General features: G+C 43.7%; 1 protein-coding gene across 1 annotated transcript in view; it reads left to right on the top strand.

Annotated features, from left to right (window-relative positions):
• The window catches only part of LOC107382274 (voltage-gated delayed rectifier potassium channel KCNH1), a 62,262-nt gene extending 39,507 nt beyond the window's left edge, over positions 1 to 22,755 (top strand). The window contains exons 8-11 of the mRNA XM_054751743.2: positions 387 to 586; positions 5,806 to 6,058; positions 16,062 to 16,258; positions 19,610 to 22,755. Of these exons, the coding sequence (XP_054607718.2) occupies positions 387 to 586; positions 5,806 to 6,058; positions 16,062 to 16,258; positions 19,610 to 20,443 (1,484 nt within the window). The 3' untranslated portion in view covers positions 20,444 to 22,755. The remainder of the gene's footprint in view (positions 1 to 386; positions 587 to 5,805; positions 6,059 to 16,061; positions 16,259 to 19,609) is intronic.
• Positions 22,756 to 26,112: the final 3,357 nt, after the last annotated feature.

The following is a 26,112-nucleotide window of genomic DNA, read 5'->3' on the forward strand; positions in this document are numbered from 1 at the left end:
GTGAAGCGCCTCATGATTTTTATCTTGAGAGGTGCTATTGAAATGATATTTTCTTCTTCTTCTTCTTCAAAACACTCAGAACCATACATTAATGCGCTGTGATTGCCACCTAGTGGCAGAACAATAAAACTACAGGCAAACATCAATGTAAAAAAAACCCTGCACTAATCTGAAAAGAAGTCAAATATAACAGTCTTTGCTACACTTCACCTTTAACATCTGAAGTAGTAATTGGTTTGATGTATTTCTTAATTGTTTTTGCTTCACCATGGTCTAAATGATTTCCACCAAACATCTTTAAACAAGTATGATTTTTGTAAAGAGAAACTAATCAAAATAAGAGTGTAAACATTAAACTAACTTTTAAACATCTCTGATCTTTGCAGCTCTTCTGTATGCCACCATCTTTGGTAATGTCACCACCATCTTCCAGCAGATGTATGCAAACACCAACCGTTACCACGAGATGCTTAACAGCGTGCGAGACTTCCTGAAACTTTACCAGGTTCCCAAAGGCCTCAGTGAGCGAGTGATGGACTACATCGTATCTGCGTGGTCCATGACCAGAGGCATCGACACCGACAAGGTAGCTCATCAACCAGCATCAGAGCATTTGTAAAACTGTTGCCTACTGATGGTGTCATGGCACCTTGGGTGGACTGATTACTGAACAAGTCTAAGGGCCGTGATATACTTGCTGTTTAATGGCATAAACATGTGTTTAAAATGGCTGCCATGCATTATTTGTGTTGATTTGAAGTGCCATTTGTGCACGTCCCCCGAAATTAACTCAACGCGTCTGAATGCTGCAAAATACAAGGAACCAGTAGGTGGAATTGACAAAATGAGCGAGCCACACTCACCATGGTGACTCCGTCTCTGGTTTAGAGGTCTACCATACCATCTACGGTACCGCTGCTCTCATTTTTTCTGTCGTGACTTAAAATAAACCAGTTACTGATCTATTGACATCCTGTTTATTATGGTTGTACCCACAAACCCGGCTCTCTATCCGGTCTGAGTAGTCTAGTGTGCCCCCTAGTGGAACACTCCAGTACTACATGCTGTGCAGCAGCAAGTTTGTGAACAAAGACGCAGCCTACTGCCTGCACCAACGTGAGGTTAAACAGCAAGTATATCATGGCCCTATTTGTGTCAGACTGATTGTTTTGTTTCTGTGAGCCCTAGGAACTGTATCTCTGACAGATAGTGTTTTCTCTCAGAAATAATTATTCATCCACTGACAAGTTTGCTGATATCTTGTTGTTTAATGAATAGACAAGCTGTAAACCGGTGTCCCTCAATAGGCTGACCCAGGGGCGGATTAAGGACTGAGTAAGATCCGGGGCTTAACACACACACGTGACACGCACTAGTCAATATCATATATGTCTTGTACCACATAATTTTTAATCTAAAGCTACATATTAAGCATATTCAGGGCAGAGTATTGTTCCTGTTAGTGTTTAGTGTGAGATGATAGTAAATATTCCCTTTCTTTCTCCATCAACTTTACCTGATAGTAAGCTAACTTTAGGCAAACCAGCAGCACAACAAATATTTTCAAATAAGACTCACAAACCTGAGTCAACACCAGTCTCATCAAAGCTGGGGTTCTGTCGCCGTACTTTTGGTCTAAAAAACGTCCTCATGTCCATCTTCACTCATGCGTTTCAGGCAGAGTGTAGAAGAAACCAGGCACTGCAGAAGAAGCCGGCTGATGAAGGGCTTCTTCTTCAGTGGTGGAGGCTCAGACAGGCTGTATACAAACTACTCCTAGCTGCTCCCTCTCTGTTGGACTTTGGTACTGCATATTACTTCCACGTTTGAGATCCGGGGCTTTTCATTAAAGAGCAAGTCACCCCCAAATAAACTTTTTTTTGCTGATAAACTAAATAAACGAGTTTCTAATCGTGCTGCAGACACGTGTCGTCAATAATTTGGCACTTCAGTGCATCTTAGTTAAAATTTAAATATTCTGCCTAAAACTGGCAGTTGTGCCGTTGTCAGGTAAAAACTCTGCACTGTATTCTAATTTAAATCTTCCACCGCTATTGGCTAAGAGGTATGCTATGATGTCATCTGGTACATTATGATGTCACAATGCTGTCCTGAGCCTGTGTGTGTGTGTATTTGTTAGCAGCTCCGCCCTCTCGGTCTGCCAGGCAACAGCATGCGTTGCATTTTTCAAACATGAAGTGGGAGTGGAGTTAGACTCTGGTAGGGGTTGACTTGCTCTTTAAAGATTCGGGCCTTGAGCCCAACTAGCCGGGCCTAACGCTGCCCCTGGGCTGACCACTGCCCCCATGTCAGCTCCACAATAGAGCAAAGGTACAGTCCTCTCCGTGTTATAAACACAGTCTGTCACATTACCGCTGCTCATCTGTGTGAGCGATGCATTTTATTTTCAATTTTGGAGCAGCTTGTTCATTGATTATGAAATGCAGAACTGACTGCCACAGGAAATCCGCCACAGGAAATCCTTTGTACCGGTAGCAATAGGACTGTTTAACTCTTCCTCACGCTGTAGGTGATTCTCCAAATACTATTACCTTGGTTATTCTGTTCCTTCCCAGACTGTGCAATATTACCCAAGAGTTCTGATTGTAAATATGTTTTTATCCCCCCATCATATCATATGCTGCTACAAACCCATATTCTTTTACACAATACTTTAATCACTTTTGTGAATCGCCTGCACCGACGGCTTAATTACTTATTCACAAGGACGCAGTCATGTATTTAATTATTGAGATATGCGATTGTTTGTTTTGCACTATCCTACATGGTACTACTGTAGATCTTTTTTTTTTAATGAATATATTGTATATCATATTTCTATTTCACCTGTTCCTTTGTCTCTCCGACTGCTTTGAACATGTACATGACACAAGAATTTCCCTCGGGATAAATAAAGTTGTTCTTATTCTTATTCTTATTCATCGGCAGTTTTTTGGATGGGAAAAAAGTGACATGTTCTAAATTCTCGGCCAAAAGAAAAGCGGATAATGAAAATAGACAGAACACTTTGCATTTATTATTTCTCCATCCAGCACCAGACCCATGTGCTTAATTTACGAAGAGACCATAGCAGTGATAAAGGTTTCCAATTTGAAATGGCATCATGAAACCAACCACAAGACTTTTGAAGATAAATTTCCTCCAAAATCTGAGGTAAAAACAGAAAAAAAAAATGACATCCTATTATGCCGCAAGCAGGATTTTAGTCACATCTGTGCATATTAGCCAGCAAGCCTGGACTCCAGGTCATTCCCCACAGACACACAGCAGACAAAGACTGAGTCATCCGAGAACTTCTGTAGGTTACAGCTGTTGGTGTTGTAGGCAAAGTCCGAGGTGTAGAAGAAAGGGAGAGAGCACCGCACCCTGTGGAGATCCAGTACTGCACTGTAACGTGATGTAATTGGTTACATTTAATAAATTGTCAATAGAATATAAAGGTATTCAATAAAATGTAATATTCCACGATGTGACAAGGTGAGTATCCTCACCATATCCTGACTGATCATGCGCCCTGGCTACTTGGCCACAGAGATGTCTCTTTGGCTGACTGGTCAGCACACGTGAATCTCACCTGGGAGTCTGAGGATCAAATCCTGCCTGTGTCCTCGTTACTCCGCCTTGCCACAGTAAAAATATGGATTAACAATATTATTGACCCTTTAATATTTGATTGCTGTTGAAACCAGTTAATTTGGGAAAAGCCAGGGAAAGCACATCTTCATAATAATTCGAGATAAAGCCAAAAATAAAGTTTATAAACATCAATTTAATGCTATGTTTCTACTACTAATGATGATACATAACAAATTATGATAAATGATGGTTTAACAATATAACTGATGAAATGTGAGCTTAGATGTTATGTTAAAGAAACTAAAGTAGAAAACTGTGATGTCTGGGTTGTAAAATAAGTCTGCTGTATATTTAGTGGATTAACAAACCAGTCAATTAAAAACATCCATGCTAGTTATACAGAATCTACAAACTCTTGTGGTAAAGGTTCCTGAAATTCCCGGAGCCAGAGGAGTCATTACGGACAGGTTTCCTTAAGCGTGGTTTATGCTTGACGCATGTACATTCTGCACAGAAACGAGACGCACGTCGGAACTTGCAGCGTTTATGTTTCCTGCGGCTTGTCTCCGCTGTGAGCCAACATTCTCCCAGACTGTAGGGGGCGGCATGGGGCTCTGCGGGATGCATACAACACTACACCGTATAAGTAGAGTTCACTGTTGCTTACGACATTCTTTTACTGTCTCACCTTTTCCAACGGTGACAGCAATTATTAACAATATTTTTATCACTGTGATCTTTATGGACTGAATCATAAAGATGTCTGTACTTACAAACCTCTGCCACTTCGAGCTCTAGTCAGTCCGTCATGTTTTTCCACGCAGGACCGTCTACGTGGTTGGAAAATTTCCTAGCCGTGCAAAGGGCACGTGGAGGGGCGTGGTTGCTAAAATGACATAATGTAGCCGCGCAGACGCGTTAAGCATAAACCAAACTTTAGGCTACACTCACACCGCAGGCAAAGCACATCAAATCCATTTTTTTTCCCCCACATGTGACCTATATCTAATTTTTTATGACAGTCAGCACAGATCCGATTTTTTTCAAATGTGATCCGTGTCTCTTGAATATGTAGTAGGGCTGCTCAATTAATCGAATTTTAATCCCAATTACGATCTGAGTTTTGAACGATTATAAAACAAAACAGGCCGATTATTTACTCCTCCTTCTTGCGCTGCCCTGAGCGGCAAATGAAGTGGTCCTCCCACAGTGTTGCCAACTTAGCGACATTGAAGCTATTTCTACATCTTTACAGTATGCTCTAATGGGAAACGGTTGTTTTCCGCTTGGTCCTAGAGCTCAACCAGTGTCAATTTAATATAGCGTAATATTGTTTTGGGATGGTAAAAAGTACAGGGGTCAAAACTTGACTTTGGAAAAAGTGGGGGGGGGCATGTCCCCCCTGTCCCTCCCCAAAATTACGTCCATGGGCAGCGGTGCGGGATCTCAGAGCTTCGCGGATGGTTTTATCCACCCACGGCTTCTGGTTGGGAAATGTAGTGATAGTCTTTGTCTCCACGGTATCATCCGCTAGTTTCCCTTTGAATCCCACGACCGCTTCCGTAAACACGTTGACGTCATTATCGGAGCTGTTTCTGAACATGTCCCAGTCTGCGTCGTCAAGTGCGTCCTGTAATGCAGCCACCGATTGGCCCGTCCAGCGCACGACCTTCCTCTGAACCGGAACTTCCTGTTTCAGCCTTTGTTTGTATTTTGGCACGAGGAAGATGGCGGCATGATCGGATTTGCCAAACGGAGGGCGAGATTGTGCCTTGTAGCCGTCCTTTACGATTACCTTGAAAGGAAACAAGTTTTTGCATTGTAGGAATGACTCAGATAATTTGCTTGTTTGTGCAGAATAGAAAAATCCTAAAACCACAAGTTGTACGTGACTTCTATTAAATCAGAATGTCATTTTACCTTTACTTCATTTTTAAAACTCATAATCATTTTAGCTTTAAACACCACGCTGATGTGAAAATCACTTCAAAACATTTTCCTATTCAAATATTACATGGAGTCATACATTTTAATTAAACATCACATAAAATCATACTTAAGATCATTTTTATCAGCTTTTAAGCATAAAAGTGTGTTTTGCTCTCCTCCACGTGTCAAGCGAGAAGGTGACTCAACTCATTTCGCCTGGTTTTCCACACTCACTTGTCCCTGCTTAACTTGATTTCCCTTTGACTTGGTTGTCTGCAGGTGCTGGAAATTTGTCCCAAGGACATGCGGGCTGACATCTGCGTCCATCTTAACAGGAAGGTGTTTAAGGAACACCCGGCCTTTCGGCTGGCCAGCGACGGCTGCCTGCGGGCTCTTGCTATGGAGTTCCAGACCATCCACAGTGCACCGGGCGACTTGATCTACCACGCTGGAGAGAGTGTGGACAGTCTTTGCTTTGTGGTGTCGGGGTCATTGGAGGTCATCCAGGATGATGAAGTGGTGGCTATTTTAGGTGAGAAGCTTTCAAGTTACATTTCATTTCCAGAAAATGGAAGTGTCATGTTTTGAGGAAGGGACTTAACCCAAGACATGCAGAATCACTCACGGGACAACAGGTAAGGGGTTTAAAACCATTTATTATGAAAGGTTCACCAAAGGTGAACTGACAAAGGTCAGTGGGCAGGACTGCAGATCCGTGCAGCATCTGGGAGAAAGCAGAGTCTTTATGAATCTAAGGCTAGTCGTGAGTCAAAAGAATAACCCCAATTTCACACTGAAAGCATCAGCGGCGCGGAACGGCAGCAGAACATCACTGCTTCAAATAGAACCCATAATAGTCTATGGAGTGTTTCAAGCTAATGTACCACATGACACACGTATTTCAGGGAAGTCATTGACCTGTTGTCAGACTAAATGCAATGATATGACTCGCAAAAATGTGACGTTTAAAAACATGAACAGTCTTCTTTTGAGCCTAAATCAATCCTGCACTGAACCTGCAGGGTAACGTTTCCCTACGCTCAGGCAGTGGGGCTTCTGGATTTTCCTCATTGACCTGAAACACTCGGACGGACCTCACCGTGACCTCTCCTGACTGCCCATGACCCATGACCTTAACTTATCACTCCAATACTGTTTCCTTGTTGTGTTAACTTAGGCTAGTAGAGAGCTAGCATGTAGCATCTATAGTAACTCAGGGAAGAAGAAGAGAAAAAAGTATCATTTCTATAGCGCCTCTCAAGATAAAAATCACGAGGCGCTTTACAAAAACAAAAAATATAAAAAAGAATTTAGAAAATGTTTAAAAATATATTTAAAATGAGCAAAAATAGGCAATTGTGGTTAAAAAAATGTAAAGAAAGAGATAGAGAGAGAGAGAACAGGAAAGAGGGAAATCAGTGGATCCTGAGGAAGGTGGAATAGGTGGGGAGAGCAGAATAAAGAGAGAGAGGTGAAGAAGGTCATACAAAAGCCAGCTTGAACAACTGAGTCTTCAGCTGCTTTTTGAAGGAGACCACTGAGTCCACTGATCTCAGGCTTAGGGGGAGAGAGTTCCAGAGTCTGGGGGCCACAGCAGCAGATGATCTGTCACCTTTGGTCTTTAGCCTGGTGCTGCACAACCAGTAGGCTTTGGTCACTGGACCTCAGGGACCTGCTGGGGGTGTAGGGACTAAGAAGATCACCTATGTAAGATGGTGCTTGTCCATGTAAGGCCCTATAGACCAGAAGCAGGATCTTGAAATGAACCCTGAAGTTGACTTGCAGCCAGTGAAGCTGGAGGAGAAGCGGGGTGATGTGGGCGTGTTTGGAGGACTTGGTCAGAAGCCGAGCACAGGCGTTCTGAACCACCTGTAGACGGTTCAGGGAGGTTCTGCTCAGACACGTGAAAAGAGAGTTACAGTAGTCTAAGCGTGAGGAGATGAAGGTGTGGATAACTGTCTCAAGTTCAGAGCGGGACAGAATGGGACTCAGCTTAGCAACGTTCCTGAGATGGAAGAAGAAAGAGCGAACAAGAGAACTGACATGAGAATCCAGGGTGAGGGCTGGGTCAAAGGTCACGCCAAGATTCCTGACAGAAGGTTTGGTGTGAGAAGCAAGCTGACCAAGAGAGTCTCTGACTTTGGGAACCAGCTTGTGTGGGGCACAGATGAGGATCTCAGTCTTATCTTCATTCAGCTGTAGAAAGCTCCCAGCCATCCAGGTTTTGATAGAGTCTAAGCAGGTGTGTAACAGCTGCAGCTTAGACATCTCATGGGGCTTAAAGGAGATGTACAGTTGGATGTCATCTCAAATCAAATCAAAACAACTTTATTTATACAGCACTTTTCATACAAAAAATGCAACTCAAAGTGCTTCACAGATTAAAATGGCCCCATAGATCCCATATTCCCATCCCAGCCCCCCTCCCCAACTATAAAACAATTGACGATTACGGTTCCCCTTCCGCACCCAACTTCCAAGGTGGACATACAATCACCCGTACACTCGCACACGCACACACACACACACACACACACACACACACACACACACACACACACACACACACACACACACACACACACACACATGTGAACAACAGAGTAAACAATAGGCTGAGTTCAGATGGGTCAGGCAATGAACGACACATCGTCAGCGGAGCTATCTGCCCTGATAGTAACAGATCCACGTCAGCAGCCAAGACACTGGCCCATGACGCCCAGGGGGGGAGGGCAGAAACCCCCACCACTGCCCGGGCACTACCCGAGGAGCGCCCCGGCCGCCGCCGCTGACCTCCGGCCCCAAGGCAGAGGGCTCCGCAGAGGAAACACTGGAGGATTAAAATATATAACTGTAAAATAACAAAAGCTAATATGGATAGAAAGTAACTGATAAAAATTGATGGTAAAGATAGTAAAAGAAAACATTCATGTAAAAACACTAAGATGTAAATAAAATGATAAAATTAATTAAAAGAGATAAATAGGTATATATATATATATATATATATATATATATATATATATATATATATATATATAACAAATATGACAGGTGATACAGTTAGACTAGATAAATAGTAATCATCTATCTACCTATCTATCAATCATCTGCATAAAGATGGTTGGAGATTCCTTTGAAGGAGCTCAGGATGTGCTGAAGAGGAAGCAGATAGAGGAGGAAGAACAGAGGCCCCAGCACAGAACCTTGTGGGACACCATGGGTAAGGGAGGTGGTGGAGGACCTAAACTTGGAGACGGCCACAGAAAAGGAGCGCTCAGAAAGATAAGAGGAGAACCACTCCAGAGCAGATCCTGATAGGCCTACCCAGTCTCTCAGCCTCTCCAGTAGCAGGTGATGGTCAACAGTGTCAAAGGCTGCAGTCAGGTCCAGTAGGACCAGAACAGAACAGTCCCCTGCATCACTGTGAGTCAGAAGGTCATTAGAGACCCTAAGAAGAGCTGTTTCAGTAGAATGAGCTCTACGAAAACCTGACTGGAAGCTATCATAGATGTTATGTTCATCAAGAGCAGCTGTGAGTTGTTTAGCCACAACCTTTTCCAAGATCTTGGAGATGAACGGAAGTTTAGAGATGGGTCTGAAGCTTCTATGGAGAGAGGCGTCAAGACTCGGTTTTTTAAGAAGCGGGTGGATTACAGCATTCTTAAAGTAAGCAGGGACCTGACCAGAAACCAGAGAAGCATTAATTATAGAGAGCAAGCTGGGACCGATGGACTGAAAAGCACTTTTAAACAAAGATGAGGGAAAGATGTCGAGGGGGCATGCAGAGGTCTTCATAGAGTTAACTAGTTTGGTTAACTCAGGCAAAGAAACAGGAGCAAAGCTATTTAGGATGATGGGCCTGGTTGGAGTTGGGAGAGGCAGCGATAAAGCTGAAGGAGAGATGCTAGATCTAACCTTATTGACTTTGTCCACAAAGAAAGACAGAAAGTTTCACAGTCTGCAACAGAGTGGATGGAGGCTGTAGGAGAGGCAGGAGAGACGATGCTGCTGATGGTGTTAAACAGCACCTTGGGATTCCCTTTGCTCTGGGACACCAGGTTGGAGAAATAGGAATCCCTTGCGTCTCTGACTGCAGAGTTAAAGGATGTCAGCGCAGAGGTTTGATAGCTTACCTTCATAGTTGTGTATGTAGCTAGGCACATACAATACAAGCTTCGTCCATATTTGATTTTGGCGTTTCAGACAAGGCAAGAAAGATTCGGTGTATATTGTTAACCATTTTTCTTGGGAGGTCTTGCAGCACATGCGTACAGATAGCCATTCTGACCACTCAGCGCGACTGGAAGTTGTGCGCTGCCAGTTGAAAAATACGGAAGTCTATGGAAGCCAACTGAGTCCTAGAATTTATCTAATAATTATGAGATAGCTAAGTCATAATTATGAGAAACTAAGTCATAATTATGAGATACTAAGTCATAATATCATAATTATGAGATACTAATTCATAATTATGATTTAGTATCTCCTTATTATGAGATACTAAGTCATAATTATGAGATACAAAGTCATAATTAAGAAATACTATGTCATAATTATGACTTAGTCTCTCATTATTATGAGAGACTAAGTCATAATAATGAGATACAAAGTCATAATTATGAGATACTAACTCATAATAATGAGATACTAACTCATAATAATGAGATACTAAGTCATAATAATGAGATACAAAGTCATAATTATGAAATACCAAGTCATAACTATGAGATTTTATTTTTATCTGAGTGGCGGGAATGGGCTTCCATACACATGTCTACAACACTATTAGACACTAATTTACACAGGTTATTAGCCAAAAAAAAGTTGATTTTGGTGTGACTTGCTCTATGCTTTGCCTATTTAATGATTGTCACCAGCAATCTTTAAGCCCCACTCAAGTGTAAGGTTGTTGTCCCCAGCAATACTAAAAACAAACTGATTTCAAACCTTGATTTTATCCATCATTATTCAAAATCAAAATTATAATGTTAAATTCAAAAAACCTTGAAAGTAGATTTAACAATCTAATAGTGAATAAACCCAATTAGTCATTTGTCCCTCATTATGATTATTCCCCACTAACTTGTGCACCTTTAAACAATGTTAAAATTTAACCAATTTTGATTCACAACAACCAGATGTAAAGCTCCCCGCTTGCAAACAAACAGCCAAATAAACTTTATAAACCTAGTCATCACACTTTTCTGAGTTACATAGTGAAGCTCATACATACAAGGTCAGGTTTCACCAGTCCGTTCATTGTCTCATTTAATATCACTTTTGAATCACCATTCATAATCATAAGCAGAAAAATCAAATACATTTTTATAAACTATATTTTTGTCTCTGTGTCAACCTACTATAAAGTGTGGGTTCATACCCAAAGTACCGAGTTTCATCATTATTCAAATATTGAAGGCTAATAATATAGATAATCCATGTTTTTAATGGAATATTACATTTTATTGAATACCTTTATCTTCTATTGACAATTTATTAAAAGTAACCAGTTACAAATCATTACAGGCCACAAAAAAGGAACAAGCAGTCAAAAGAAAAAGAAAGAGAAAAAAAACACAAAATGGGCGGAAAACAATTAAATTGGTTAAACAAAAATAAACAATTACAGGAAATAAATAAATAAAAAGCTCGGTTCTGCAGTCGTGGCCAAACGTTTTGAGAATGACACAAACATTAGTTTTCACAAAATCTGCTGCAAACGGCTTTTAGATCTTTGTTTCAGTTGTTTCTGTGATGTACTGAAATATGATTACAAGCACTTCACATGTTTCAAAGGCTTTTATCAACAATTACATGACATTTATGCAAAAAGTCAGTATTTGCAGTGTTGACCCTTCTTTTTCAGGACCTCAGCAATTCGACTGGGCCTGCTCTCAATCTGGGCCAAATCCTGACTGATAGCAACTCATTCTTTCATAATCACTTCTTGGAGTTTGTCAGAATTTGTGGGTTTTGTTTGTCCGCCCGCCTCTTGAGGATTGACCACAAGTTCTCAATTCACAGAGCTCCCAGCAGCAGATAAGCTCAACTGCACCAGTACACCTCGACCTGCAAAGAGGCGGCAGCAGCTTGAGGATAACTCTACAGAGCATATGGCTCGTATTTTTTATTTATTTATTTTCTTCTTCCGGCTCTTGGAGAGTACAGATGCTTTTTTCCACCTCTCCTCCCTATCTTATCCCAAGGCTCTTTGTCTGTCTCTGGGTGTACAGTGCTTATGCATTTTTTTTTTGGAAACTGAAATTACTAAAATGTACCTGTAAAATGTACCATGTTTCCACAAAAATAAACAATCAGTAATGAACAAGAGTCTGCTTCTAGACCTGCATAAAGAGAAAAACAAAAAAAATTCAAATAAAAGGGACGCACAACAATACAACAAGATCAAGCTATCACTACGTCAACTCGATGAGGAAATATAAAGTCAACATTGTTTTACTGAACAATCACACAATAGTAAATCCCAGTGGATTTAGTTCCAACCACAGCCTTATGTGTTGAAAATGCCCAAGTCCATACTTATGAGAGCACCATGTGAGCACTTGTGAGTGTACACGCACTTGTATATGTAAGGTTTCTCTATAGGATCATCCAATAGAGAGTGTGAGGGGCCACAGATCTGCCCGCCAAAGATGTGTAGGAGATGGAGGGAGCTCCAATTCCCAGAGATCCAGGAGCTGCCCCAGAGCGCAGGGACCCCAGGGAGACTGCAAGCAGAAAACCCCGAGCCCCCTCTTGAGAGGTGCAGAGGATTGCCCCGGGGCGTCACAACCAGCAGCCAGCAGAGTCCCGGGAGATATCAGCGGCAAGCCCACAGGCCTGCCTGCAGCCTCCCACCCCCAAGCCGGCCGAGCCCTGAACCCAGCGACCCAGGGGCGATCAGCCCCGCCGGGGACCCAACAGAGCCCAGGGACTCAGATCCCACCAGGCAGCCACCTTGATCAATCAGGCAGACGCCAAAAATCTTAAACCCCCTGACCCGGGAGCTGCGAACACTCAGGCAGACCAAGGCACCATTCTTCACACCAAATGTGACAGGGGGAGGGTAGGCAAAGATGTATAGCAGCACAAGAGTCCCAGGAGAGGGGAGGAGTCCAAGACCCCACCTGACATATACAGCCATACACATACACAGTCACACACACCCTCCCTCATGCTGACACATACACATACAACCTAAAACTTACAAAAATAAACGCTAGACGCTATTCACTCTGGTCCCGGTACTACTGCACTATGGGTACATTCATCACCGGTTCCCAGAGTTAGCCCCTTTCTGCTGGGGTGATGATGAGCAGGCACCCCCGCCTAACACTGAGCACAGCAACCCACCACCCCAGACCCCAACCAGACGGCACATTTAAAGCTCTTAATAATCAAGCTCCATCTTATATCAGTGATCTGATTGTTCCATATGTTCCTAACTGAGCACTTCACTCTCAGACTGCAGGTGTATTGGTGGTTCCCAGAATATCTAAAAATAAGATGGGAGGCAGATCTTTTAGCTACCAGTCATATAAAGATAATAAAGTTTATCTCTTACTAAATAGAATATAAAGCAGAATGAATCTCGTTACGACCGACTGTTGGTGTTAAAATGAAAGACGAGGGTGTAACACGAAATGGCATGTGCAGGATGGTAAAATTCAAACAATATAAAATGATGTAAAATTCTTATTTGTTTATTTTGGGGGGGTCTGAGTTTGGAGTATCTGGACGTTCCTTGGAGGTGTGTTCACTGGGGGGTGTCTGGTACTGGAGGGCCGTTGCCCCCCTCTGGAGGTGCTTGGGTTGCCTCGGGGGTGGACTACTGGCGGTTGTGAGTGGAGCCTCTTGGAGGTCTTGGCGGTGGCCATGGGTTACTGCCCGGCGGCTGCATTGCCCCTGGGCTGGTCTGGGTGGGGGCCTGGGGGCACGGGGTGTCGGTGTGGCCGGCCCCATGGGGGGGGGGATCTGGGCGGGGCCTTGGGGGTCCTTGGGGGTCGGGTCCTGACATGTATGCTGCCGGGAAGAAGGCAGGAACATGCAGCAGTGCCTGACTCTCTGACTCAGTGCCTAGACCTTGGCTCCTCTGCTGTCCCATCACAGGGGAGGGGTAAGTCCAGGAGGGGGAGGACCCAACCTTACGTGGATGTCCTACGTCTTTTATAGTCCGGAAGTTGTGCAAATGCAGGGATGGACGTAGACATTCTGCTGGGGTGGGGCTGGGTTGTTGCCCTCGGACTCCGTGAGGCTCTGTGATGCTGCTGCTTTGGGCCCTGGCAGGATGGGCTGGGGTCTCCATGCTCTGGGTGGCATTTTGACAACAGAGGTGCCTATTGGGGCCAGTGGGGGAGCTGGCTCCCTGGAGGGCTAAGCCCAACCATTTATTCCTCCCCATCCCCACACATTTCTCTCCTCCTGCTCCCTCACATCATCACACAAACATGCACATAGGACCTTGGGGGGTGGGCAAGTCAGGGAGTGCGGGTATGGACCCCATTTCCGCATTCCTGTGGCAACCTGCCCCCCAATTTTATCTGCACCTTAAACACTTCCACCAATGACATTCCACGCAAACACACACTTAGGGCCTTGGGAGTGAGCACATTCAACGGCATTTGGCAGGGGGATTTCTCCGCCTCATCCCAAGTGCCGGTGCCCACTTTCAATTTTAAACTGCACTTAGACACTGAGGGCTGTGGGTGCAAGTGGGGTGGTGTGGTGGCATCAGCTGGCATAGGCCAGACGATGCCCGTTCTGCCCGCTCACCACAGCCATGGAACACACCTCATCAACACTCACTAACACCATATTGGAGCAGGTGGAGGGAGACTAGGGGTCTTAGCACACCTCTGTTGTCGCTTGGCTTCCTGGGGCAGGAGGCTAGGAGGGAGATCTGGCCGTCTGGTTGGGGTCTGGGGTGGTGGGTTGCTGTGCTCAGCGTTGGGCGGGGGAGGCTGTCCATCAGCACCTCAGCAGAAAGGGTCGAACTCTTGGAACCGGTAATGGTTGTACCCCATGTTCAGCAGTACCGGGACCAGAGTGAATAGGGTGTGTATGGGGAGCATGAGTGGGTGTCCGGAGTGCATTTTTGTAGTCTTTGGTTGTATGTGTATGTGTGAGCATGAGGGAGGGAGTGTGTGACTGTGTTTGTGTATGACTGTGTATGTCAGGTGGGGCCTTTGACTCCTCCCTTCTCTTGGGACTTCTTTTGGTCATATAGATCTTCGTCTCCCCTCTCCCTGCCACACCTGGTGTGGAGTGCGGTGCCTTGGTCTGCCTGGGTCGTGGCTCCTGGGTCAGGGAGTTTAAGATTTTTGGCATCTGCCTGACCAATCCCGGTGGCTGCCTGGTGGGGTCTGGGTCCCTGGGCTCTTCTGGGTCCCCGGCGGGGGTGGTCGCCCCTGGGTCCCGGGTCATTGGGTCCCGGGCTCGGCCGGCTAGGGGGTGGGAGGCTGCGGGCGAGCCTGTGGGCTTGCCACCGATATCTCCCGGGACTCTGCCGGTTGCTGGTTTTGGCCCCCCAGGGCGATCCTCTGTGCCTCTCGAGGGGGGCTCGGGCTTGTCTGGTCGCAGTCTCCCTGGAGTTCCTGTGCTCTGGGGCAACTCCAGGATCTCTGGGACTTGGAGCTCCCTCCGTCTCCTGCACACCTCTAGGGGGCAGATCTGTGGCCCCTCACACTCTCTATTGGACGCTCCTATAGAGAAACCTTAAATAAACAAGCACGTGTACACACACAGGTGCTCACATGGTGCTCTCATAAGTATGGACTTGGGCACGTTCAACACAGGTCTTAAGGCTATGGTGGGCACTTAATGCACTGTGATTTATTATCGTGTGATTGTTCAGTTAAACAAGGTTGATTATATATTTCTTCATCAAGTTGACGCAGGGATAGCTTGATCTTGTTGCATTGCTGTTGTGTCCCATGTATTTTTTTTGTTGCTTTTTTTCTTCTCTCTTTCTGCAAGTCTAGAAGCAGATTCTTGTTCATTATTGTTTATTTTTGTAGAATCCCCCCCCCCCCCCATCTTTTGCCTCTTCCTTTCTCTTTCACCTCTGACTCCGTGTCTGGTCAGAATTAAAAAGCATTCAAAAACAATAACAATAAAGTTTTAAGTATCAGGCGTGACATTAAAAGCAGACGCTTTGATGCTCCACCTGAGAGTAAATCTGTAAGGCATGTCACCAGCATTCAGACATCAATTCTGTTTGCTTCACAGCCAGACAGGACACACACACACACACACACACACACACACACACACACACACACACACACACACACACACACACACACACACACACACACACACACACACACACACAAAGGATTTAAAATTCACAGTGCTTCTTTCTTATTAAAATAAACCGTGTACTGTCTCAGGTTCAACATTTAAAACAAGTAAATAGCTAACCTCAAACTAAAACTCCAGAGCCAAGATTTGGCGCTATATAAATAAACTGAATTGAATTGAACTGAAATGTTATTAATATTGTCTAAGCTTGGTTATTTGTGTTTCTGCAGGGAAAGGTGACGTGTTTGGGGATGTGTTCTGGAAGGAGATGACGCTGGCTCAGTCTTGTGCTAATGTCAGAGCACTGACCTACTGCGACCTCCATGTCATCAAACGGGACGAGCTTCTGAAAGTTCTGGAATTTTACGCTAACTTTGCAAACCACTTTGCCAGAAACTTGGTTCTCACCTACAACCTGAGGAAGAGGGTGAGTCTGCTCTGTAGACTTTAGTCCATGTCTCCTCTTCTTTTGCTTTGTTAAAGGCCCAGTGTGTGATATTTTTACCTGCTTACTATCAAATCCTGTGTCTCTTGCTCACAAACGTGTCCTTTTTCACTAATATTTCTCACCAACATCAATTCTAAATATTCCTCTCAACTTGAAATTATACATTTTTATATACATAAACTGTGGTCGAGGCTCCATGGTCATCCACCATCTTAAAATACAGTAGCTGTTCAGGGACATACGAGCTCCACGTTACCCGTTTGGACTATGACTGTAACCTGGAAGAACCAGCAAAGGGCAGCAGTGCGCCCCAGAAGCATGGAGTCTGCTAATTCAACTAAGAAATAGAAAAGAATAGCTACACCATTGCTGTACTTGTTCATTTGACTAATAAATATTGAAATCAAAAGACACATAATATTTTATTATCATGTCCAACACAAGAAAGGCGCATATGTTCAGATCCCAGCCCGCTATTAGCTGGACGCCAGCCTCCGATTAGTGTCTCTGACTCCCAAACTCACCTCAAGTTGTTCATGCTTCATTTCCTAGTACCAGAACTCCTGATCCGGTCCCAACGTGTCCGTTCCAAAGTCCTTCTTCTCAAGTCTCCTCTCTTTCTGCAGCCTGCCGTCTCACCCAACACGCTCTAGCGCTCATGCGCTAGTCAGCGGCTAATCAGCGTTATTTATTTTTATCTCCACAACACTCTACTAACGGCGATGTAGTTCTCCACGCGTTACTGAGATGCTCCGACACAGAGGGTTTCTTTTCAAATGTTACCTTTAGCTTGGGTCTCCTTTTGCTGGTAATCTGTGGGAGTTTAAGCACAGCATACACAGCATCTCCCCGGCTCTAGCCATGGCTAACTAGTAGCTCAGTAGCTCGTGACATCCATCTCCACCACACCAGCCTCGAGCCACGATTGGCTGGTGGATAAGTCAGCATTGTTTACTTTATCTCCAGCGTGTCCCCGGCTCACCAGCCCTCTTTCACCAGCTGTAGTTAACGAGCAGCCAGTGATCGCGCCATATCTATATAAGCCGGTAGCGGCAGCCATTTTGTTTACATCGAGGCGCCGTGAGTGATCCACGTGAAACGGGTGTTGTGGGAAATTATGTTCCCCTGAAATATTCTGTTTCCCATAGGCAGTCAAGAGCAAATATTTCCAAATCCACAGAACTTATTGTCCATGAAGAGGACTAAACTACCTCAAATAAAAGATGATTTAACTGAGTGAGATCACATCTCCAAAGCAGAGTCAAACACATTCCAGAAGAACAGCAAAAAACTCAGAGCAAAAAAAGAAAAAATCAAAAACCCACCTAAAAAAATCAAATACACTCTGTAGAAGCAACAATCAATGCAACCTATGCCATCTATGGAAGGCTGTCTTATTAAAACATTTCTAAAAGGGTGAACATTCATAGGGGCTGTTTCTCAATGTCAAGGAACCTCGCCTTCATGTCTTGTCCCTGCCCCGGTTGCCTAAGAAATACGTCATCAGGAGCCGCCAATACGTGTTCCAAATGTTCATCTTCTACCAAGGCGTGTGTTCTCCGTTTGTTAGCCGTTTAGCTAGCTGAGCAAGGATACATGGGAGATGTCTTGAGAGGAAATTATCTCTGTCTGGCCCCAAAACAATTTCTAACTGGAATCTGGCGCCCTTGAGCCTACAAGGCTACAACGAAAACTCCCCCCTCGGAAGATATGTGGAATGTGCCGTCGCTATGGCAACTCAACTCTGTCTCCTATCCCAGCCTGGGCGGGACTGCGGGAAGGCTGCTGAAACGTTCCAGGGTCACTGCAACCCTCCAACCCTCAATGCTCCTCCCCCATCCACACTGAGGTGACATGCACTGCTTCTATTTGGCTGCAGGAACTAAAGTAGGGATAGTCCCAACCCACTACCCCACCTAGTGGACACTTATGTTGTGTAATGTCTGAAGTCTGTTGCATATCTGTCTGAGGTGTTTTTTTGCAGAGCAAAGCTGCCCTCCCTATGGAGGGTAACTCTGAAGTGCCTTTTTTCCCCCCTCCACCCGAACCAATCCTCATGTAACCCTCTTATCTCTATTAAGGTAGCGCGACTCAGGGTTGCGAATGACCACAGTCACCAATTCTTGTCATGTGTCTTGCCCATGTATGTCTGATCTCTGAATTGTGTGTACTGAAACTCTAATTTCCCTCTGGGATTAATGAAGTATCTTTGATTTGATTGATTTGTAGCCTAGCCTGGGTCAAAAATTACCCAGAATACACCGCAGTATTTTCAGACGGATGGCAGATCAGAAGCCGGCAGCTACTTCGGGGGCAAATTTCATTTTTAAATATAAAATTTAAAAAGTTTTTTTTTAGATCCAAAGAAGTTAGCTATGGTTCGTTAGTTGCTTATTAGTTGCTGTTTCGGTGGCTAGTAACTCACTTATATATTTAATTGAACAAATATATACACAATTTAAAAAGTAAAAGGCTCATTATATATGTATAGTGAAACTAATACATATAAAATGTAACCTCATCTCCCGTGTTACGTGACATTACGTGACTGTCGCGGAAGCCACGGTGACGTGATGCAAGTTTGTTCCATTTAACCATTTTCTTCGACCAAGGACCGTGTCCTCGTAAGCAAAGCGCCTGGCCTCGCAAGACGTCGCCTCGCAAGGCCATGCGCCTTGATATTGAGAAACACCAATAGATTGTTTAGCAGGGTCTTAAATGGTTTTCACCCACTAATTTAGCTTCATTACAATCCTGTTTTCCTGCCAGTTAAATATAGTCCAGCCCCCCCACCACCACCACTACCGCCAAATGCTAAAGATGGATGGATTTTTGTGTATTTCCAGTGTAAATTCCACTACAAATGCATTCAAGACAGATAATGGAAAGAGTCAAGAACTCTAAAAGTGTTCAGTCTACACATTAAATCACGTGTGTTGAGTGGATATGACAACGGACAATTGATGTGGACATAATAATTAACAAATGTGAACAGTTACGGGACTGAAAGAACTGGTGAGGGACTGCACAAATATAAATTGATATTTAAGTTTAAAAGGGGGGCATAAATAATAAGATTTTTTCTTCTATCTGCTCCCTTTCATTCAAATATATATTGTGTTTTCATGAATATTGTTTAGTATCTGTTGTGTTATTTTTTTTGAATGAAATAAAGATAAAAAAAAAAGTATAACTCTCCTAGGATAACTAAGAAAATAACTGCTCCTGACGGCAGCAAAATATGTTCTCAAATTATTCACATAGTGGGTCACAAGACACTGATATTTTCTTTTCTTTCCTTTAAACATTGAATTTTTTTTTCCTTAACAGATTATCTTCCGAAAGATCAGCGACGCCAAACAAGAGGAGGAGGAAAAACTAAAGAGGAAGGATGAAGCACCTTTGAACCTCCCCCCGAACCATCCGGTCAGACGACTCTTCCAGAGGTTCCGCCAGCAGAGGGAGGCAAGGATAGCTGCTGAGCGGATCAATCAAGAACTAGGTGAAGTGGAGAAAGGTGTTTCACATGTGGAACCTAGAGGTCCTCAAGTGCTTTCCTCCACAAATTTTGTCATGGTAACTGAGAGCTCAATCACACCCACAGCCGCAGCTTTTGCTTCATCCAGGGGGTCCAGCCGAATCATGCTCAACAGTTCCATCACACAGAACACCAACCTGCCAAGCTGCAAGTCTGCAGAACCTCCCAAGGCTAAAGGCTGGGGCTTGTTCAAGGAGTCTGTTGTAAAAGCAGACTCATGGAGCAGCGTTTCCAAGGCCGAGTCAGTGGAGTCGCTGCCTGTCAGGACTAAATCTCAAGGGGAAATGTTGCTTAAGAAAACAAATTCTTGTGACAGCGGCATAACAAAAAGTGACCTACGCTTAGACAATGCTGGTGAAGCCAGAACCCCACAAGAGAGGAGTCCTGTCCATTCGGATGAAAAGAAAGTATTTTGTCCGATACCAGAGCAGAGCATCCAGATGTCATTCCTTCAGCTGAAACAAGAATTAAGAAGGGACATGAGATATCTGAACAGTCGCATGGCAGCGCTGGAAACACAACTGGCCGAACTGCTTCAAATCCTAAAATCCAGAAAGTCCTCTGAGTCCTTTTTCGAGATGTCTCGGCCGCCATCCGCTGAGTCTGATAAGGATAGTTTTTCTTAAACTGGATGTTCTATCAGTCTGATGGAAACAAATTTAAAGTATTCGGCTGCCAGACTGATGACAAGAATATCAGCAGCTGTTATCATTTATAGTTATATAATTTTGATATTTAAGACTACAACTGGAAGAGGAAGAAACCCTATATGAAGCCATGTATTTGCTGAAATAATATCTCTGATCTTCAGGTGACCTTCAAAACTTCCCACATCACTTGCAATAATGGATGGATGATTTATCGTTTTAAACGGAACTTTAACACTGTGATGAAGGATAGTGTATACCGTAAATCCTCTAATATTGGCCTGTATTCAATTAACGGCCGGGTATCATATTTTGGCCGGTGTCGGAGTCAGCGGAGGTGAATAATGGCCGGTTTTTTATTGTGGCTGGGTGGAATGTGGTAACAAGCAAGTATGGGGGCGGTTGTGTCATCCGTCTCACTTTTGATTTGCCAGTGATAGACCGCGAGGGTAACTTTAACCGTGCAGAGACGAAGAGGAGGTGAAAATTTGATATCAAGTTCAAAGAGAACGTGCTGATTATGCTGCAGCAGCTCGCACTCCGCTGTTTTTGCGGTCGGTAGATCTTTTAGAATTGCAGTTCCAAGGTAACTCATAAGGTGAATATATATGAACCCAGGTAGCAGTTTTTCTTTAGGACTGAGAGGAGATGCAGGAAGATAATAAACAGGCAGGACAGAAAAATAGTCAAATAAAAACAAGTTAGTTTTTGTACCTGCTGGTTGCAACAAACAGACACCATTGAAGGTAATCAGAAGTGAGGAACAGAAAATGAAATAATTATTTTAATGTTTAGAGCAGCAGGAACTTCGAGAGGCTGCAGGCGCATCAGTGAGTTTGCGGCCGCTGCGCAGGGGGAGGGGGGAGATGGCTGAAGCAGAAACTACCGTTGTTAAAAGAAATGTGTTTAACTTTGAAAATGTGGGCGCAATTTTAATTGTCAAAAACTCCAGCGAACCATTAGTTCATTTTGCTCAAATAGAAATAGAGGCCTGCCTCTAATTCTGGTCCTCCTTCCAATAAAGGCCTGGAGCTTGATGTGCTTGAGTCAAATACAGGCCCGGGCCTGTATTAGATGATTTACGGTATTTAGGATATTTTTGATAAATGTCTGTGCTGATCTAAATTAGGAGAAGGTCTGGTATAATTTCTAGTCCTCTGCTTTACATACATACATTTCACAGCAGAACACCAAAGTTGTGACTGGTTCTTCTAAGCAGCAATAAAAGGACAAAAAATCAAGAAGCATTTGGATGTAGTTCATGGATCGTCTTCTAGGCTTTCATTTACTGGGTTGGGCATCGAGCAGCAACTGGAATCGGGACTGTCTGTTTTTCTCACAATCATTCAAAGTTTTTTTCATTTCGATTCCTAGTTTCAATTCTTAGTTTGCCGACCGAAAGGGAAATCTGCGTCTGATCTCCGTGGGAAAAAAAAAAACGTGATTTGCAAATTCTTATCAATGCTTTTCAGAGCTGAGAACACCATAGCTGTCAGTCGGTCCTACTTTGCAGCCCACAGAGAGTCTGAGCCTGTTGCATCCTTCCTTCCCTGACACTGAGTGGGCGCACGTTAGCAAAAATGTAGTGTCTGCCGAACTTTTACTCCACGATGTTTATTCCTGCAGCAAAACGTACGGCGTGGAGGAAGCTCGTTAAAATGCGGCAGCGCGTGGATTTAATAGAATTTTTCAAAGACAAAATCCAGGCGGAGTGAGGTGAGTTTGGCTCACTGCAGAAATCAAAACACACACCGAACATCATCAGTCAAACACAGCCACTCACTAACACTTGTCTGTGTGAGCGTGATAGTATTAGCTTTGTGCTTTTAGAATTTTAAAACAGAAAAGGGACCAGATGTGCGCTGGCTCCCTCCTGCCTCAAACATTTGAATGTTGTCAGTGGACCTGGAGTTTTAGTTTGAGGTTAGCCATTTGCTTGTTTTAAATGTAAAACCTGAGACAGTACACGGTTTATTTTAGGAAGAAAGGTGCACTGTGAATTTTAAATCCTTTTATATTAAAACATTGTTTGAATTTTACCATCCTACACGTGCCTTTTTGTGTTATGTTAAATGGCCTGTATTTGATATAGCGCCTTCTAGAGTCCTGGAACCCCCCAAGGCGCTTTACAACACAATCAGTCATTCACCCATTCACACACACATTCTTACACTGGTGGTGATGAGCTACGATGTAGCCACAGCTGCCCTGGGGCGCACTGACAGAGGCGAGGCTGCCGAGCACTGGCGCCACCGGTCCCTCCGTGTTACACCCTTGTCTTTCATTTTAACACCAACAGTCGGTCGTAACAACATTCCTTCTGCTTAATAGAAACAAACATCACAAAAACACTTCGCTGAAAACACCGGGAAAAAAATAACATAAGATCACTTGAAGTGATCAAAACACATAAAAAACATTCAATTCAGTTCAAGTTTATTTATAAAGCGCCAAATCATGACAAGCGTCGTCTCAAGGCACTTCACATAGTAAATATTCCAATACAGGTCTAGGGCCTCATTTATCAAGCTTGCTTACGCACAAAACGCGGTCAAAAAACTGCGTAAGCAACTTTCCATGCAAACTTTGGCATTTATGAAAGAAAACTTTGCACAACTTTAAGTTGACTAAGGACCTGGCTGATGCACATGTTGGACATGGAGAGCACCTGCAGTGCTGCTGCTGAGAAGGAAACAATTATGAAATCCTGCAGCATTATCACTTGTACTGCTTCGTTTTCACACATGCGCGCATTCTCACACACACATGCGCTCATACTCACAGACACACGCACGCGCGCGCACACACACACACGCACAGCCTGAAGTGCAGAATATGGAATGCAGAATATCAGCAGGGGGACAGATTGAGAGAACGTCATGCGTCTGTGACAGTGTGTGTGTCCTGTCACTGTGACCCGATTGATCATGCGCCCTGGCTACTTGTACAGGTGAGATCTCTGTTTGGCTGACTGGTTAGCGCATGTGACTTTCACCTGGGAGTCTGGGGATTGAATCCTGATTGGACCATTTTTTTTATATCCGCCACAGATCTCTCTGAAGAATTCACAGCATTGACGGCTTCAGCAACGCTGTGCAACCCCGTGTATTTTGTCTTATTTGTTGTGCAAAAGTACTTCCTTTCATTTCTCCACCTCACCCACAGGTACCACAATTTCTGCTTCTGTGAAATAGCGCTTCCTTGATCTACCTTGGTCTACGGTTGCCATGTCATTGGCGGAGCTCTGCAACAGCCAGCTTATGTATATGCATGTGTAGCGGAGGCAAATGTGTATTATTTGATATTCTCTATAAATATATTACCTATCTTGATCTTTATTGTAAATATCAGAAGATTCTAGGGCTTAATCAGAAGATTCTAGGATTTTTGCTTTATTAAGTAATTACACACACTTTGTCTTGATTCAGAAAAGTGTCAGGTTTATAATTGTAAGAATTTATTTTAGAAACAATTAAAACACGACAAGTGAACTAAGCATTTACTGTGAATGGATGGAGCTAAAGGTGATGTAGGAACCTATGTGTAAATCCGGTGTTGGTCAGAACTTCCGAATCCCGGAAAGCGACATCTTCGGATGAAAAAGAATTTGGTTTGCTCTAAACTATGATGTTATCTTCAGAAGCACATTCAGAGACAATCTTTCTGTGTTCTTCCTCACTCTTTTGATGACCCTCGTCACGGATCCGGAGGTCAGAGAGGTTGGATGACCTTGGGGCACCCAGGTTCGGTAGATTGACTGCAAGCACCGACTTCTCCAGTCCAAAAGATGTCACTAGGCAGCACAGGTTGGAATCAGCTTGCGTCTCAGGAATAACTCTTAAGGAGTTGAACAATACCAGCTTTGTTCTGCAGGAACTGTTTGCTCATCAGCTTTGCAGGTGCAAAAAAGGTTTTAACGACGTGCCAAAATCCTTGATTTTTAAAGAGATATGCTAAAGATGGCCGGTCTGAAGCTTTCTCTAGAACTGGCAAATCACTCAAAGTGATTTAGTTTAAAAGAATTGATGTTATGATTTTCACAGCCAATCAGAGGCTGATGGGAAAGAAGATGTTACAACTCAGAAACACGCCTTCTGTAATATGGAAGTCCTGACTGGTAAAGAAAACAAGTCATGTGTTGTAGTCTAACTTAACCGTACTTGTTATGGTGGATGTGCAGGTGTGAGGACCTTGTCGTCAAAACATGGTGAACACATTGCAGGTTCTATTAGACAAACATAACATCCATTCAGTAAGCACAGATTAATGAAGCATTTCACTGTACTATAATTACTATAAGTAGTGATAAACAAATGTTTATTTAATGATTATCTAGATTATAAGTCATAGGAAAAGTTTATAATCATTCTTGAATTTAGCAACTGATTCGAGCTGGATCTTCTTTCTTCTGGAGGCAGACAGATGAGACCCTGGGAAAGAAAGTTATTGTTTATGATTCAGACTTGCAGCGCTTAAATTCCAGCTGGTGTGCCGCAGACAGATTTAAAGGGAACACATGCAATGTTGTGTCTCCTTTCTGACCAGATGTTGAATAGATGGTAAAAGGTCAGGCTGTACCTAACTGACCATTGCTGGATCCATAACGCACTTTGCATTGACTATTTATGACAGTAAGTGGCATTCTCGTTAGTCTCCGATTTTTGAAGCGGAGATAGCATGCAGCTGTGCGTACTCCATGTTTGATAGATCACAAACCTACGTAGCGTAAGTAAAAAAAAATTAGCTGAGCTTAAGTACGGTTTTAGTAAGGATTCTACACAACTTTTGATAAATGAGACCCCAGTTCATTAAGCCAATCAGTAAAAGGTTTCCTATATAAGGAACCCAGCAAATTGCATCGAGTCACTGACTGGTGTCAGTGGCTTTACAGAAATCCTCATACTAAGCAAGCATGCAAAGACAGTGTAGAGGAAAACTCACTTTTACCAGGAAGAAACCTCCAGAGGATCCTGGTTCAGTATAAGCAGCCATCCACCACGACTCACTGGGGATCGAGAAGACAGAGCAGACACACACACACACGCACGCATGCGCGTGCACACACACACACACACACATACATGCACGCACGCGCGCGCGCACACACACACACACACACAACATACTGTATATTCCAATTAGTATTTCTATGGTTACATTGTGATTTCTTAGTAAATATTTTGTTTGGTGAGAGATAAACTTTATTGTATTTATCCTAGTGAATCTATAATTAAACGGGTAAACTAGCAGTAGCACATTCAATGTCAAGGAAAGTAAAATGTTATTATCAGGAAAGGGAGAATGTCTGAAGTCAGGGGTGTCCAATCCTGGTCCTCGAGGGCTGGCATCCAGCACTTTTTCATTTTAACCTGCTTCAACACACCTGATTTCAATCAGCAGGTGATTGACAGGCTTCTGCAGAGCCTGATGAGCTGCTGCACAGGTGATTCAACCAGCTAATCAAGCGTGTTGAAGCAGAAAACCACAAAACCTGCTGGTTACCGGCCCTCCAGGACCAGGATTGGACACCCCTGGTCTAAGTGGTTAGCAACAGTGCTCAAGCCGATGCCCCCCCCCCCCCCTCCATGAGGCTACCACAGCTCAGCAGAACATCATTGTAGCTTCTTCTGGGGAGAAAAACACTTAGA

Source organism: Nothobranchius furzeri, chromosome 7 (assembly GCF_043380555.1).
Source record: "Nothobranchius furzeri strain GRZ-AD chromosome 7, NfurGRZ-RIMD1, whole genome shotgun sequence".
Taxonomy (NCBI): Eukaryota; Metazoa; Chordata; class Actinopteri; order Cyprinodontiformes; family Nothobranchiidae; genus Nothobranchius; species Nothobranchius furzeri.